Source organism: Archocentrus centrarchus, chromosome 20 (assembly GCF_007364275.1).
Source record: "Archocentrus centrarchus isolate MPI-CPG fArcCen1 chromosome 20, fArcCen1, whole genome shotgun sequence".
In the NCBI taxonomy this organism is placed as follows: Eukaryota; Metazoa; Chordata; class Actinopteri; order Cichliformes; family Cichlidae; genus Archocentrus; species Archocentrus centrarchus.
Genome location: NC_044365.1, coordinates 16,043,161 through 16,060,994, shown reverse-complemented (window position 1 = coordinate 16,060,994; position 17,834 = coordinate 16,043,161). Strand labels below are relative to the sequence as shown.

The window sequence follows — 17,834 nt, the reverse complement described above, 5'->3', positions numbered from 1 at the left end:
TGTGACCCTGGAAGAAAGTCAAAGAAAACAGACAGATAGATGACATTTTTGCTTTAAATACAACTAATGATATGCAGTACGCACACGGGAAACTAAAAATAAGTTAAAATAAAAAAAGTTGGGCTGGCTGTGTCTCAGGTGGTAGAGCAGGTCATCTACTAAGCTTAAGGTTGGTGGTTTGATTCCTGGATGCTTCAGTCTGCATGTCAAATTATCATTAGGCAAGATACTGAACCCCAAGTTGCTCTCTGATGCAGCTGTCGGAGTATGAATGTGTGTGGATGTAAGACAGTAAGTACTTAGGTGTAGAAGGAAGTGCTTCTACGAATGGGTGGATGCAAAACATGGTGTATAAAGCAGTATAAAGCGCTATATAAGAACGAGCATGTTTACCACTGAGGACTGTAATTACTGTATGATTTGTTTCAGTATTTTATTGCAAACATTCAGTTGAATTTATGGCAGCCTTTTTTTTTTGTTTTGTCTGTTTACAGTAAATTAGTACAGAACTCTATCAACATATTGATTTATTCTGCCTTACAGAGACCTGGTTACAGCAGGAGGAATGTGTTAGTGTAAATCAGGGTTTCTCAAAGTGTTGTTTTAATTTTTTGAGCAGTGTATATTTGTACTGTAGACTATATTTGACTCCAGCACTGGCACAGCAGCAAAGTGTGGAAGTAGTTCTGGCTACGTGAAGCTACAGTTTAACTTGTTTTTTTCACCTCCAAGGGGGGCACATTTTCAGTGCCTTTTGTCTGTCTGTTTGCAAGATGGGCATTACTGCATAACTTATACATATATGCAAGGTAGATAACTGCTGCACAGATTCAATTTCTTAGGCTAACATCCAATAACTGCTGCTGTTTGAAGATGGTTGATAATATTTCAGCCACGTGCAGGAGCTGAGTAAGAGCCCGGCCTGTGTTCTTATAGTATAATGATCATAATAAAAGTAGAGCAAAGATAACTCAGTCAGGGACTGGGCAGGCTGGATGACTTTTCTGTGTTTCTCATAGAAACACTTTCAGTAGATAGTTTAATCTATTGCACATCTAAAACCTCCTTCTGTCAGTATTGTTTTACTTTGACCCCTATCCCATCTGCCAGCATGTGTAGAGCGGGGATTATGAGCTATACTCCAGCCAGACACAAGGGGGCAACAGAGAGTTTCAGCTTCACTTTGGGGAGCAGTCGGGTGGTCCATGTTTTCTACGGTCACTGCCCACAGTATGAACATGCTTTCATAGGACAAATATTAATATGAACAACCCAGTTCAAGCATATCCATCATTAACTTTTAAAGTCATACAGTTGCTAGTAGTGTTTTCCTATAAAGAGAGATTAACATACAATTAATGTACAACAAATAAATATTTGATGCATTACATTCACTTTTTACCACGTGGGTGTAAAAACATGTAAATGACAGGCAAAAATGTCAGATGCATGCAGACAGTGACACAAACATGAGTCGTATTATCATAATTTAATGGCAGTCTTTCACTCAGATCATTTAACACCATCAGACTGGGTAACAGGCACCATTCTGTACTCTGTACTCAAGTAGAAGTTCAGATACTTGTGTTGAAAAATACTGTAGAAGAATCTGAAGTATTGATTGAACTTCTTTACTCAAGTAAAAGTGAAAAAGTGCAGGCTCTGAAATGTACTCAAAGTAAGAAAGTAAAAATAGCTCTTTGGAGAACGTTTCTACCTGCTAGTTCTGTGCAAAGGTAACTGAACCTTGTGTTATTTTAATGTAATAATAAAACATTATTACATGTGAGTACAAACTTTATTTCAATTTAAATCCGAATTCTAATGAATGCACTCAGCTTGAACGCTGTTATGTAGAACATGAGCAGAGAAAAAGAAACTTCACATCATAAACAGATCCAAGATCTGATTTTAAAAATGAAAGCTTTAAATTTCCAGTTGAGCCTGTCCTCCTTCAAAAAACGACCTCATAGGTCAGGGGTATTCAACTACATTTTTCTATGGGCCAAACTGTCATGAGGCTGTTTGCCAGTGGGCCACACATTTCTGAGGATTCTTACTCTTTTGCATACTTATCGGTCCAGTTGTTATTAAATATTCTATTTTCGTTGTCCACCTTAAGTCTCTTCTCTTTTGAGTGCGACATGTTTTCATCAGAAACTGCTGTCTGGCCTCCCGCCAACAGTGTAAACGGCAGTGCTGCATATCATAAAATTAATGCACCACCGCCGGGGTTCTGGTGCCGGTGCCCGTGCTGTTCCCAAAAGAACCGGCGAAAAGCTTAGGAATGGGCCCGCGTTTCCATCACGTTTGCGACCCGCTCCTTTACGTATGAGTGTGGGCAGGTCCTCGTCTGGACACGGAAGCAAAACGTGGGAGAACACGCTCCCCTTTCTTGTGCTGCGGACACATTTTATGGTCCAAACAAAAGTACTGCAGCACAGAGGTAAACACAGACAGAAAATACGATCAAGCATTTACATTTTACACCCTTTATATTTTAGTCGACTAAATCGACTGTAGATTTAGTCGACTATATTCTTATTTTAATTTTGTCGACTAAAACTAAAACTATTCAGATCACTAAATCATGACTAAAACTAAATTACATTTTTGTCAAAAGAGTATGACTAAAACGAAATCAAAATTTGCTGTCAAAATGAACACTGGGAGGAGAAAATTAAAATCAATTCAAGACTTAACTCACAAAGATCTCTCAGTTTCATTCTAACAGCAGGTGCTCCAGGAGTCTGGATTCTGATTAGTTATCAATAAAGAAACTCTGGTGCAGTTCAAGGTGTTCAAGGCCATGCCAAGCTCTCCTGAACAGACTGGCAGCTCTAAAGACTCAAGAAAAAAAGCTCCTGGTTCCACATGATGCTCAGTAAGAAGGCCCAACATCTGACAAACAGGTGAACTGTAAGTTCCTGAACCCATGACCTCTGTGTAAAGTCTGAGCCCAGGGGAAGGGTCATCAACAGGAGACCTCTTTGACGTGGGGGGTGGTAGGCCTCAAGCCCGCTCAGTCACAGGGTTTTCAGTGAAGAACACATTAGTGGTCAAGGGTCAAGGAACTGCAGGAAAAATAACTGATTGCAATGTTTCAATTCCAGTCTTAGCATTTTCAGTAGTTGAATTCATGATCAATGATAAAATGATATTTTGATAAAATGATATTTTATCATTGGGCAGCCACAGGAGTATAATCTGTTTATTGTTTCTTGCAACATTAATTATTGTTTTTCTTGCCATGAGGTCTAGGGAGGGACAGCTGTACCATTTTTCACTAAATTTCAGGGTCAGAGGTCATACACCATCGTCCCATGTTGACCTTTTACGTACTTTTACTCAGCTCACTGCAGAATTGTTGTCTGTGGTCGTCTTGTTGAATTCATGGTATTTCCCTTCTTGGACTTCATGCCATATTATAGGAAAACCAATAATTAGTGTTACAAGAAACAAAAAGAAGATGAGAGCACAAAATCCTGGCCTCCTGAACAGGTGCCATGGTTCAATTCAATTCAATTCAATTCAATTTTATTTATATAGCGTCAAATCACAACAAACTGTCGCCTCAAGGCGCTTTGTATTGTGGGTAAAGACCCTACAATAATACAGAGAAAACCCAACAGTCAAAACGACCCCCTATGAGCAGCACTTGGCGACAGTGGAAAGGAAAAACTCCCTTTTAACAGGAAGAAACCTCCAGCAGAACCAGGCTCAGGGAGGGGCAGTCATCTGCCGTGACCGGTTGGGCTGAGGGGAGAGAAAGACATGCTGTGGAAGAGAGCCAGAGATTAATATCAATTAATGATTAAATGCAGAGTGGAGTATAAACAAAGTAAATAAGGTGAATGAGAAGAAACAGTGCATTATGTGAACCCCCCAGCAGACTAGGCCTATAGCAGCATAACTAAGGGATGGTTCAGGGTCACCTGATCCAGCCCTAACTATTAGCTTTATCATAAAGGAAAGTTTTAAGCCTAATCTTAAAAATAGAGAGTGTGTCTGTCTCCCGAATCCAAGCTGGAAGCTGGTTCCACAGAGGAGGCGCCTGAAAGCTGAAGGCTCTGCCTCCCATTCTACTCTTAAGTATCCTAGGAACCACAAGTAAGCCAGCAGTCTGAGAGCGAAGTGCTCTGTTGGGGTGATATGGTACTATGTGGTCTTTGAGATAAGATGGTGCCTGATTATTCAAGACCTTGTAGGTGAGGAGAAGAATTTTAAATTCTATTCTAGATTTAACAGGGAGCCAATGAAGAGAAGCCAATATGGGAGAAATATGCTCTCTCTTTCTAGTCCCTGTCAGTACTCTAGCTGCAGCATTTTGGATCAGCTGAAGGCTTTTCAGGGAGCTTTTAGGACAGCCTGATAATAATGAATTACAATAATCCAGCCTAGAAGTAATAAATGCATGAATGAGCTTTTCAGCATCAGTCTGAGAAAGGATGTTTCTAATTTTAGAAATATTGCGCAAATGCAAAAAAGCGGTCCTACATATTTGTTTAATATGTGCATTGAAGGACATATCCTGGTCAAAAATGACTCCAAGATTTCTCATAGTGTTACTGGAGGCCAAAGTAATGCCATCCAGAGTAAGTATCTGGTTTGACACCATGTTTCTAAGATTTGTGGGGCAGAGAACAAGAATTTCAGTTTTATCTGAATTTAGAAGCAGGAAATTAGAGGTCATCCAGGCCTTAATATCTTTAAGACATTCCTGCAGTTTAACTAATTGATGTGTGTCATCTGGCTTCATTGATAGGTAAAGCTGAGTATCATCTGCATAACAATGAAAATTGATGCAGTGCTTTCTAATAATACTGCCTAAGGGAAGCATGTATAATGTAAATAAAATTGGTCCTAGCACAGAACCCTGTGGAACTCCATAATTAACCTTAGTGTGTGAAGAAGACTCCCCATTTACATGAACAAATGGTTGTGGCCTTATTATCAAACTGATTATGAGTCAGACTGCTGAACGTGCTAAGACTGGAATATTGTGATCAATTGGTTCTCTGAGAGTTCCTTTCCCCTCCAACCACTAATGTGTTCTTCACTGGTACCCTGTGACTGGGTGTGCCTATTTGCCTATCACCCCCCACATTGGGGAGCACACCTGTTGTTGTCACTCCCCGTGGGCCCAGACTTTCCACAGAGGTGATGGGTTCAGGAACTCACAGTTCACCTGTTATTGCCAGATGTTGGGCCTTTTTACAGAGCATCAGGTGGAACCAGCAGTGTTTTGTGGAACCTTTAGAGCGGTCGGCCTGGACAGGAGGGCTTGTATGACTCTTCTCACCTTGAACTTCACCAGGATTTCTTTGTTGATAACGTTGATGAGAGTCCAGGAGCCACAGCTGATGTTGTTTGATTAGACTCCCATGTTGAAATCAAAACATCCTTGTTAGTTAACATTTTCATCTCTTAGTTCTTGAATTGCTTTGTGGATCATGTTAGACTTCAGGTTAATTTTTTTTTAATAGTAACTTGTAAACCCCGTGTAGTGAACACCTTTTCTATTGTTTATCCCGCCTGTTGAGACATAACATCTTACAGCATTTGTGTTTTGCAGTATCGCAAAACACTTAAATTCTTTGAGTTTAATTAACTTTATAATATTGAGTTTATACACTGCTCAAAAAATAAATAACAGATGTGGTCAGTTCATTATCAGAGGGGTTCGTTAATCAGTTTCAGCTGCTTTGGTGTTGATGACATTAACAACAGGTGCACTAGAGGGACAACAATGAGACAACCCCCCCAAACAGAGATGGTTTCACAGGTGGAGGACACTCGTCATGTGTTGAATCACAGGTGCAGTCGTTGGTGCTGTGCTTCTGTTTCTTCTTTCAGCTCCTTCTTTTGTCAGACAAACAATCAGCTGTTTCCTGTCTTATATTGATGTCCACTTTGATGTTTTCATATGATGGATGGTGATGAACTTCCAGTCCGTCTGCAGTTAACTTCAAGCTTGGACCCACATAATTAGAATCTGTTAATTCATCGACTTTAAAAATACAAGATTCCAGCTTCAGGAATGATTGGAGGAAACACAACTAAGACCCTCTGTACAACACTGTAACTTCACTAAGTATCAATAAAGCCTATACATATGAATATACTCATAGTGTAGCAGTTTATTTTAACATTCACTTACATGTTTTCATCAAAGGTTGATCTTCTACTGTTTTCTCGTTGACCTGAGAAATGTGTTGCATTAATAAGACATCATCCACATAAGCACATACAAATTTAACACAGAATTCAACAATGTGGGCAGAATGTGCTTTTACCTCTTTTCTTTATACAGTACAGCACCAAACCAGCTCCTCCTGCTCCAACCAGAACCACTGCCAACACCCATCCTATGATCCTCTTAGTACTCGATGAATTCCTTGGAAAAATGAGAGTCTAGGGAGCAAATCACCTCAAACAGTCTCCTTAAGGTCCTTTGTATTGTAGGTAAAGACCCTACAATAATTACAGAGAAAACCCAACAGTCATAATGATCCCCTATGAGCAGCACTTGGTGACAGTGGGAAGGAAAAACTCCCTTTTAACAGGAAGAAACCTCCAGCAGAACCAGGATCAGGGAGGGGCAGTCATCTGCTGAGGGGAGGGAGACAGGACCAAAGACACACTGTCAGAGATTAATAATAACTAATGGTTAAATGCAGAGCGGGGTATAAACAGAGTGAAAAAGGTGAATGAGAAGAAACACTCAGTGCATCATGGGAACCCCCCCCCCAGCAGCCTAGGCCTATAGCAGCATAAATAAGAGAGGGCTCAGGGTCACCTGATCCAGCCCTAACTATAAGCTTTATCATAAAGGAAATTTTTACGCCTAATCTTAAAAATAGAGAGGGTGTTTGATTTTTTTCTCTGTCTAAAATTTTATTTGTGAAGAAATCCATGAAGTCATTACTAGTTAAAGTGAAAGGAATACTCAGCTCTACAGCGCTCTGACTCTTTGTCAGCCTGTGCTGAAAACAAACCTGGGGTTGTTCTTATTTTCCTCAATCAGTGATCAATAGTAAGATACACGTGAAAAAAACAGTTTTTGCTCATATAGACAACAAAGTCCTGACTCACTTACCCTCATTTATCCTCACAAAGATGTGAGTTATTATGGTCTCCTCAGCATCACTGAGCTCACACGTGTACGTTCCCTCCTGATCTGAAGATAAGTCCTGCAGTGTGAGGCTGCCTGACTCTGATACATCCTTTACATGCTGCTTCCACCTCTCTGAGACAGTGTGGTTCCCGTCAGACCCAGTCTTTGTCAGGATGGTCTGACTCTGGTTGAATCTCCAAGTGAGGTTTGTTAGAGAAGTGTTTGAGGGCGAGCAGGAGATCGTTGTTTCAATGTAGCTACCAATAACTGAAGCTGAAATAACACAGAAATAAAAGAATCTGTATTAAGGAGTAAAACCCTCTGAAATAAAGACTCTTAAGACATCTCTAAACCTCTAAAGAGTAACAATAGCAGGACCCGCAGGTTTATAAAAATACAGAAGCTCTGAAAGGACACAGTCAGAGATTTTGTGCAGATCTTTTCTCTGAACTAATGAGGAACACTGATCCTGGACATGAGCATGGATATGGTCTAAATAACCCTGACCCTACATTTTAAAGACACACGTTTGGATAAAAATGTAACTATTTTCGATGTGTGCCAGTTAGAATGATTATATAGTTTGGTTCCTGATTGTACACATTCTGATTTCCTACATTTAGATGACAACTTTGACCTCACAGGGTCAGTATTTAAATCTATAGGTAGAGACTGAAACTGCTGCTTGTTTCTATCAGTACAAGCATCTTTGATGACACTATGAAACTAGTTCACTGGTTCTCCCCATTTATTATAACCAGCTCCTGTTGCTGCAGCTGTGAGTGTGACAGGTGCAGCAATGACTATGAAGATCTATTTGATTTTCAGAATAGCTATAGGAAGGATGAAGCTTTTGCTACAATTAAAGTTTTTAATGTGTTCAAAAACATCTACTGTGAAAAGTAGAGAGGGTGTCTCCTGGATCCAAACTGGCCTGAAAGCTGAGAGAAGAATTTTAAATTCAATTCTGGATTCACAGGGAGCCACTGAAGAGAAACTGAATGAATTGTCTGAATATGGAAGCAGCAAATTAAGTCATCCAGGCCTTTATGTCTTTAAGACAGGGTTCAGATTCTGGGGTCTGTGAAGATAAGAGCCACATAGGCCAGATACACTGCTTTAGCCATGTTAGCAGCCACAGCTAATAATGATGTTTTCATTCAGCGAATTTGATCCATTTGAATGAGTATCAATCAATGATGTGATGAGTGTCAGCATCTCATCCTATTATATTCCAATAATGGCTGGCAAACAGGGTGCTGTGAGATTAGGTGTGTCCTGTAGGATTTTGTGATAACTGTATTTTATTATTGCCCCACTGGACAAAACACGAGTAACGTCATGATGTGGGTTGTTGTGTCCCTATTTTGGCTGAGTCTTTCTGCAGGCAGGCTCCTCCCAGCAGGGTGGAGTTTTGTTCCTGCTCTTTGGCTGCACACACCTGTTCCTCATTCTCCTCATCCAGCTACAGGACATAACGACCAGCGGTGCCATCCATTCTCCTCCAGATAGTCTGCTTTCCACAGTGGTAATCAGGCCAACCTTTTTTCTCTCTCCATGATCTTGTTTCCCATGATGCAAGAAATTCTCCCCATCAGCCGAAAAGCCTCCACCTCCTCACTCCCTGTGTCATCGCTGAGTTTCACTAAACCTGCCTCGGATCAGTCGCCACCGGGACTCCATCCGTCCATCACCCTCCTGCCTGCATGCTCGCCATCCAACACCTGTTAAACTCCAGACTCTTGCAGCACCCAGTTTCCCCTCTCCCAGCAACAACCTCCCAGAGGCATTTCTGATCACACCATCTACATCGCTTTGGAAACATAGTTGGATGGACTTTAATACCTTGTAAATGCCTGCTAAATGTAATGAATATTCTCCTTTTATAGTGCGTGTTTATAGTGTTGTAGTCAAGACCACCTAACCCGAGACCGAGACAAGACCAAGACCAGAGTGTATCGAGACCGAGACAAGGCCAAGACTTTTAGGGTCCAAGACCAGTCAAGACCAAGACCGAGGGAGGGCGAGACCGAGACAAGACCAAGACCAGTGCCTGATGCTACATGACCCAATAAAATGTGAAACATGATCAAAATTACTTCTCAAATTGATCTGAAAGATCCACATTCCCATAAAGTCATCCTGATATTAAACACTCACAGCTCAAATAAATATAACCATCTTTATTTAATACTCCTGGGTGACTTCCATCATTTATCACAGAATGTAAAACAATTATTCATAGTTCATCACAATAGTCTTAGCTTTTCTCTGCCTTTCATAAACAATGCATAAAGTTATGTTGTCTTTAAACCAACAACAATCTTTGTAAAAATGGGTGCTATTTCAAAACCACATAGCCAAATGTGTAAAACTGAAAAAATGGCAAACACTCATCGACAGTAAGAACTAAAGCCTTTAATCTTATACAGATTAAAGCTGCAGTATGTAACTTTTATAAAAAATCTGTTTTTTACATATTTGTTAAAACTGTCACCATGTCACGACCAGTGATGGTATAGTTACCTTGAAAATGTAGTCTGACTACTGATTACTGATTACTCCTTTAAAAAGTAACTTAGTTACTTTACTGATTACTTCATTTTAGAAGTAACTATGTTAGATTACAAGTTACTTTATTCGTTACTTTCAACAGCGGCCGGTGTTGTGCCAAAAAGTGATCATCTGTGATTCAGATGTTTCTGTGTATTTTTATGTGTAATGTCTTTGCTTATATTGGTAAATAGAGCAAAGACAACATGATTTCTCAAAATGATTTCTCAAAATGATTTATGAAGCCCTCTACTACATACTCTAGTAGAGGGCTTTTCAACTTTTTCAGCTCTCCCCCACTTACTGGTTTGTAGTCCAGCAAATTGTAGTCCAGCTTTTGTTGTTTGGGTGCTGGGGGGCTCCTGCATTCCCTTACGAAAATCGAGTATGATTAACTATTGTTTTTATGCAGTAATCATGGTAAAATCATGGTTACGGCATAAAAACCATAGTTAACTATAGTGGATTTTCGTAAGGGTTAGCTGCAGCTCTGCTTCGCTCCACCTGTTGCGACTCACTCTGTAAGTTTGACTGCGCCTTGACTCCAGATGTTTCTCATATTTGACGTAGTGTTTTTGAAGCTACATAGCACTTTGTCGCCAGCACAGAGTGCACAACTAACCTTGATGTTGTCATCTTTAGCTGACACAGACTCACAATAGTGCCTGTATTTCAGCTAGAAAATGCCTATCTCTCTCCTCCCTCCATTGTTTACATTTGTGTCGCTGTGCTGGTATTGTCCTCATGCCGACATCATGCCGACATCAACTCTTCCAAGATGGCGCCACTGTGTACGGGCTGCCGTCAGCTGTTCTGTGTATTGTTTGCTGTCGCTCTGTTCCTGGTAGTCATCTGCCCAGATGTCTCCGCTTTGATCACCTACGATCGGCAGACACTTCTAAACCTCCAGTTTGTTTTGGTACCAGCATATACTGTAAAGAAAAACTCAACGATTTTTCCTCCACACCTATCGGATGTACCTGAGAATTTGCGCCGGCTGCCCAGTGCTCCGGTCCCCAACAAACGCCAGAGGAGACGCGGAAAGCGTGGAGGTATCGCGGTGCGGGTCAAAACTTACCTGAGACTCCTAGGTTTGTCTGTTCATTACCCCCTGGATGGTGGTCTTTGCCGCCTCAAGGCTGTTGGGCTGCCTGTGGATTTCGGGCGTCGCTGGATCAGGCCGATTGTCCCACCTGTCATCCTGGAGACTCGGCGTCCCTCGTCCTGGCGCAGGATGCGGGATCGTGGAGGCGGCGTAAACCATGCTAACCTTCGCCTGTTGAAGCGGGCCCCGGCCTCAGCTAACAAGGATCTGGACATCCGAATGGCCCTACTAAATGCTAGATCGTTAGCCAACAAAACTTTCCTTCTCAATGACTTTTTCATCGCACAGCAGTTGGATTTTATGTTTGTGACTGAGACGTGGCTTCATGCTGGTGAGTCTGCACCTTTTTCCGAACTTTTACCTCCCGGCTGTTCTTTCTTCAGCTCCCCGCGGATCTCTGGAAAAGGTGGAGGACTTGCTTCAATATTTAAATGCAGTTTTCGCTGTCGTCAGGTCTCGGCAGACCTGTACGCCAGCTTTGAACTGCAGCTGTTGGAGATAAACTCTTCCCCCTCGGTGCTCTGCGCGGTGATTTACCGACCACCGAAGTGCACGAAGGACTTCATCGGTGACTTTGCTGACTTGCTGACGGGTCTCATACTAAAATATGACCGTATTTTAATTGTTGGCGACTTTAATATTCATGTGTGTTGTGAGAGTGGTCCACTGGTTAAAGAATTTGCCTCGCTTATTGACTCTTTTAACTTAACACAACTCGTGTGTGGTCCCACTCATGAAAAAGGTCACACACTGGATCTGGTGTTGTCTTATGGACTTAGAGTCTGCATCACAGGGATACGTGACTGTGGTATATCGGACCATTTTCCTGTTTTATTTACAGCAGCGCTCCCCAGCTCTGGGATAAATAGAGTATCCTCTACACGTCGTGTGCGCTTGGTTAACTCTTCATGCGCTGCTGATTTTGCAGCTGCTTTTAAAAACTCTGACTTAAGCAATTTGGATTTTTGCTTGAGCCTGAATACCGAGGACTTCACTAACTCTTTTATATCTACTTGTACTGCTGTACTGGACTGTATTGCCCCTTTTACAACCAAACGCACCAAACCTTCCTCCCAGCCCTGGCTGGATGAGACAACCCGCGCTCTCAGACGTGAGTGCAGACGCGCTGAGAGAAGGTGGAAGAAGGATAAGCTCCATGTCTCCTTAGAGATCCTGCGTAACTGTTTATTGAAATACCAGAAAGCAGTAAAATATGCAAAGTCTGCTTATTTCTCTAACATTGTTTCAAGTAACAGTCACAGGCCTCATTTTCTTTTTAGTGTTTTTAATTCACTCGCTGATCCTCGCTGTAATGTGAACCAAGCCAAGGTCTGTCCTGCACTGTGCGAAAACTTTAAGAAATTTTTTGTGGAAAAAATTTCTGCCCTCAGGCCTTCATCACCTCAGGCTGAAACAGACTCATCTGCACCTCCTCCCAGCAGAACTGTCTTTGAGCAGTTTGAGCCTGTCACACTCTCCACACTAAAGGAGGTGATTCAGAATATGAGACCTGTAAACTCTCCCACAGACTGTGTTCCCTCTCGCCTTTTTTAAAGAGGCTTTTGATTCAGTGGGACCAACTATCCTCGCTCTGATTAACAGTGCGCTTGCATCTGGTTGTGTTCCAGCTGCCTTTAAACATGCAGTTGTACAGCCTCTAATCAAGAAGAAGAACCTTGACCCTGATGTTCTTTCAAATTACAGACCAATTTCTAAATTACCATTTTTATCCAAGGTTCTTGAAAAAGTTGTTTTTGAGCAACTTCAAGCATTTTTAAGTGAACATGGAATGTGGGAAAAGTTTCAGTCAGGTTTTAGAATGCGTCACAGCACAGAGACGGCTCTTTTAAGAGTTTTTAACGATCTGCTTTTAACTGTGGACTCTGGTAGTCCTGCAGTTTTAGTACTTCTAGATCTGTCAGCTGCCTTTGACACTGTGGACCACGAGATCCTTCTATCCCGCCTAGAACATGAAATTGGCATTAAAGGCACAGTTCTGACTTGGTTCAGATCTTATCTTACTGATAGAAGTTTCTCTGTCCATCTAGGAAACTGTTTTTCTACCACAGCAAAGCTTTCTTGTGGAGTGCCTCAGGGGTCCATTCTGGGCCCAATTCTTTTCTCATTGTATATGTTGCCTCTAGGGTCGATTTTTAGGAAACATAATATTTGTTTCCACTGTTTTGCTGACGACATCCAGGTGTATATGCCCATCAAACTGAACAGCAGAGATCCATGGGAACCCCTGCTGAACTGTCTAAGTGACATCAAGTCCTGGATGAGAAACAATTTCCTAAATCTTAATGAAAGCAAAACCGAGGTCATATGCTTTGGTAAATTTGACCCCTCAAGCTACTCCTCTGGCACTCCGAGTCATTTGGCTCCTCACTGTCGTGATGCTGTGAAAAATCTGGGTGTCATTTTAGATAGTAGTTTTAAAATGGAGAAGCAAGTAAGTGCTGTTACCAAAATCAGTTTTTACCAACTCAGAGTTATTGCCAAGGTAAAACCTTATCTCCCGCAGCAGGACCTGGAAAAAGTTATTCATGCTTTTATTACTTCCCGCCTGGACTACTGTAATTCTCTGTACTTTGGCATAGATCAATCATCTGTGCGCCGCCTGCAGGTAGTCCAGAATGCGGCAGCTCGTCTTTTAACCGGTTTAAAAAAGCATGAACACATTACCCCAGTCCTGTCATCCCTTCACTGGCTCCCTGTCCGTTTTAGAATCGATTTTAAGATTTTATTGCTTACTTTTAAAGCCTTAAACGGACTGGCACCTTTGTATCTGTCTGAGCTGCTTCACTGTCACACCCCTGTAAGAGCTCTGAGGTCATCGAACCAGCTGCTCTTACAGAGGCCTAAAACTAGACTAAAACAGAGAGGTGATCAAGCTTTTGCAGCAGCAGCACCAAAGCTATGGAACGATCTACCTCTCCATATCCGCACAGCTCAGACGATACACACATTTAAATCTCTATTAAAAACACATTTCTTTTCCTTGGCATTTGGCTGCAGTGCTACCTCCTTTTAGATTGTTTTATGGTATTTTTATGGTACTTGTTTTAAATGTTTTAATTTTTAATTTTCTTATGTTATTTATTGTTCTTAATGTTTTTTATTTATTTATTTTTATTTTATTATTTTATTTATTTATTTATATATTTTTATTTTTATTTAGTATAGTCCTTGGGGTTACAGATCTTGTACAGCACTTTGGTCAACGTCGTTGTTTTAAATGTGCTTTATAAATAAACTTGACTTGACTTGACTTGACTTGACAACGGGACTTAACTGTCGCATCAGACAGACGTCACTCCCCGAGACGCAAGAAGAAAGCAAAAATACATCTTTGTACTGAGGAAAAGGACAACAATAGTAATGCACAGTGACTTGGATGAGTAACTTTAATCTGATTACTGGACTGCAAATAGTAACGCGTTAGATTACTCGTTACCGAGAAAAAGTAGTCAGATTAGAGTAACGCGTTACTAAGTAGCGCGTTACTGACATCACTGGTCACGACAGTATAAGACTGATAATCTGCGAAAAAAATGGAGCTCCTCCACCTCCTCCCTGAAGTGCTCCCAGTCAAAAACAACCAATCAGAGCCAGGAGGAGGGTCTTAGCACTGTCAATCACTCCTCGTGTATGCTGCTCAATGTAGTTTTGTGCGATACTTCAAGATTTGGTATCGATCCTATGCCACAGCTCCATTATCACAGATACTGATACCAATACTTTTTAATAATTATGAAGAATTTTCATGAAGTTTAACTGGTTTGAGATTTTTTTCCTTTGGATCATTAATTAGTTAAACAATCTGGATCACCATCTAGGTCCAAGATTTTGTAAAAGGATTCTTTATTTGTTTGTCTGTCTGTAAGCAATATAACTCAAAAAGTTTTTTTTTTTTTTTTTTTTTTTTTTTTTTAAAAGCCTGTCATGTCTGGTAGATCTTGCAAGCAGAACTGTGATCTGAATGCGTTGTTGTGCCAAACATATTTGCTATTTCAAGATGAGCTCTATAGGTTCTCAATAGGCTCTTCTTGTTGATGTTTTAACCCTTTATTTTATTTATCTGAGTTATTTTTCCACATACTATGTAACAGCCAGAGCTGACAGGCTGAAGAAGAGGAAAATAAAGAGAAGAAAAGGGAGAGAGAAAGGGAGCAAAAAAAAAAAAAAAAAAAAAAAGGGGAAAGAGCACAAGTCTATTAATCAGATACTTCATCACTTTAACATATAAAAAAATACTATCAATACTTGCAAAAATAAATTTGTGTGTGAAAAACAAAACTAACAAAGCATGTTACGCACACCAACAATTTTGTTGAGTTGTGATTGAGTGGGCGTTTGTGTCTGTGTCATGTTTGTGTCTGTGTCATGGAACGTACTTACCAATGAGGGCAAAACGCTGCAGCTCCACCCATCAGAAGCCAGAGGCAGGTACGGAAAGCCCCCGGAACCCCAGGCCACCAGCAGCCCACCAAGAGCCAGGAAGACCCCCGGCCACTCAGTCCAAAGACAACCGCACACCTACCCCAGCAGACGGGAGAGGGTGGTCTCAGACGGAGCCCCCCCAGTCGAGGAGCGAGGGCTCAGGGAACCCAAGGCGATGAGAAGCCAGCCCCCCCCCAGCGGCCAGCCCCCTGCACTGGCCGGCGGCAGGGCTCCCGGGCCCACGGCACCCAAGGACCGCCCGACCCTCCACAGAGCCCCCCCCCACGCCGAAGAAGCCAACGCAGCCCCGCACCGCACCCCCAAGGGGGGCAGGCCAGTACCCACGCCAGAACACCCAGCCCCACCCAGGAACCCCGAGGCACCCCCATCCCAGGGGGGTAGGGGGGAGGAGGCAACCAGCAAGGAGCGGCCAGGAGGCAAGGCACAAGGCCCAGACCCAGGTCCAGCCATACATACCAACACACCCAGACACCCGTGTACACATTTATACACAGATACTCATACATGCCCATACATACTTACCCACACACAGATATGTCATACATACACATTCACTCACCCACCCATACTCACGGAGACGGTGACAAATACACAAAGACACACATTCATCCATAGCTACCCACCCTCTGAAGGCGGGGCAAGTGGAAACCACCCCAGGGCCAACAGCGACCCCAGGACGCCACCAGCCCGGTCCCCAAGTAACCACCCGACCCCTACCCCGGGCGAGACGCAAGAAATCGGGGTGTAAGATGACCCATCCACCCCTCCTCCTCCCCAACTCAAAAAGTTTTTAACCAAAATTGATGGCATTTTGTGGAATTATTTGATACATGCCCACAAACACATCATTTTATTTTCAAGGTCAAAGATCAAGGTCACCAAAAATGTCCAAAATTTGTAAAAATCCCTAGCTCAAAAAATTTTGAACCACCAATGATGAAACTTTGTGGAAAAATTCCTTAGGGGCCCAAGATAATATGATTTAATTTTCAAGGTGAAAAGGTCAATGTGACCAAAAATTCAAAATATTTCTCATTGAATTGTTCATCTATCACATTACAATTCAGTACGCAAATATAAACAATTACTGTTGATAATTTATTGTCTTTTTCTATTTTAAATTAAATATACTCACATTAATGCAGACTAAACTACAAACCCTACACACACATATACAACCCATATCTCCACAAATATATGGTTTTATATGGTTTTTATAATATAACCAGACTATACATGCCATTATCAGTTCATAAGGATCTCAAAAATAATGTCTAAATCTATCTATCCATCTATGGTTAGATGCATAGAAGTCGCTAGTTTTGTATTATACATGATATGCTCATTGGTTGAAGACTTCACCATGACGACTGTGGTGACGATGTTTCATAACAGGACCTGAAACCAATGAGTGAGGGTGGTTTTTAATACTGTCTGTGGCCCTTTCCCCTACTTTTTATAAACATACAAACATAGTTCAAACCACTTATCAATAAATTTTGGAAGTAGATCAGCTCATGCTTCTTAGTTGATCAGTGCGGTGTTGAGGATTACTAAACAGTAATCTTAATCCTTTAGTTTAATCTCGACATCTGTGATAAACACTCAGGTTAAGATTAGATAAGATAAGATAAAACTTCAATGATCCCACGACGGGGAAATTTGCACATTACAGCAGCTCAATACAGAGAAAAATGAAGGGATGAATAAAACAAATGAAATAAAATAGAATTGAAAACACTATATACATAAAATATATATCAATATCAATACACATATACATATACACACAAGTGTACAAAGGTGTACAAGTGATGTTTGTGGCAACCACTCATTAAAATCTGTCACAAGGGAAAATACTTTTAGATTTGGCCACAAAAGGTGGTCAACCAGCAATGTCATTGTTTTAATTAGAGCTGCTGAAAGGAAATCCCCATTAAGTTAGATGTAGGAGTTGCTAACCACTTGTTAATTAGCTCAACACCCACATGTTCACAGGTATGAAACTGGTAGAAGATCAGTGAGTCCCCCTGCTCGGTCGGGGAACATTTATCAATAAAACATTAAAATCCTGTTCTGTGTGTAATAAACTTCTCTAACTGTACATTTCCTGTTCTCTCCAGTAATTGTTCTCTTTTCTTTACATTTCAGGGAGAATTGAACTGCCCTCAGGATTTGTCATTATTAAATGAAGTTGTGCAGGTTCCCAACAAGACAACAAAAGCATGAAAAAACCCCCCTCCAAAAAAAAAAAAAAAAGGAGCAAAGCAGCTACAACTGCAACATCTTATTCTGAAATACTATTTATTCCTTTTACACAAATATATATTTAAAAATGCTAAATATTTTTTAAGTTAACTGAAAATTTTTGGTGGAATTATTTAATTAATTTGTTGTAAATTTCAGTAATAAAAACATTTTCTTTTGCATGTTAAATGGAAAGTGGAGTCCTGTGTTTGTCTGACATGTCTGCCGTTGGATCGCTGCACTGAGGAGGTTTCTGTGTGGATTCAGTGTCACACTGAAGATTTGTAAAAAGATAGCATCTAAAGGAAAGTTAATAACAGAGTTCAAGCAGATGCTTTCTCTTAAACA

At 41.2% G+C, this 17,834-nt stretch overlaps 1 protein-coding gene across 1 annotated transcript; it reads right to left on the bottom strand.

Moving 5' to 3' along the window:
- Positions 1-5,770: 5,770 nt before the first annotated feature.
- Positions 5,771-8,691, bottom strand: LOC115799931 (uncharacterized). The gene is made up of 5 exons (XM_030757217.1): positions 8,660-8,691; positions 7,100-7,416; positions 6,297-6,398; positions 6,161-6,203; positions 5,771-5,973 (listed from the first exon to the last, which is right to left on the bottom strand). The coding sequence occupies exons 1-5, from the start codon at positions 8,689-8,691 to the stop codon at positions 5,853-5,855; spliced, it is 615 nt and encodes a 204-aa protein (XP_030613077.1). The 3' UTR covers positions 5,771-5,852.
- Between the last annotated feature and the right edge of the window lie 9,143 nt (positions 8,692-17,834).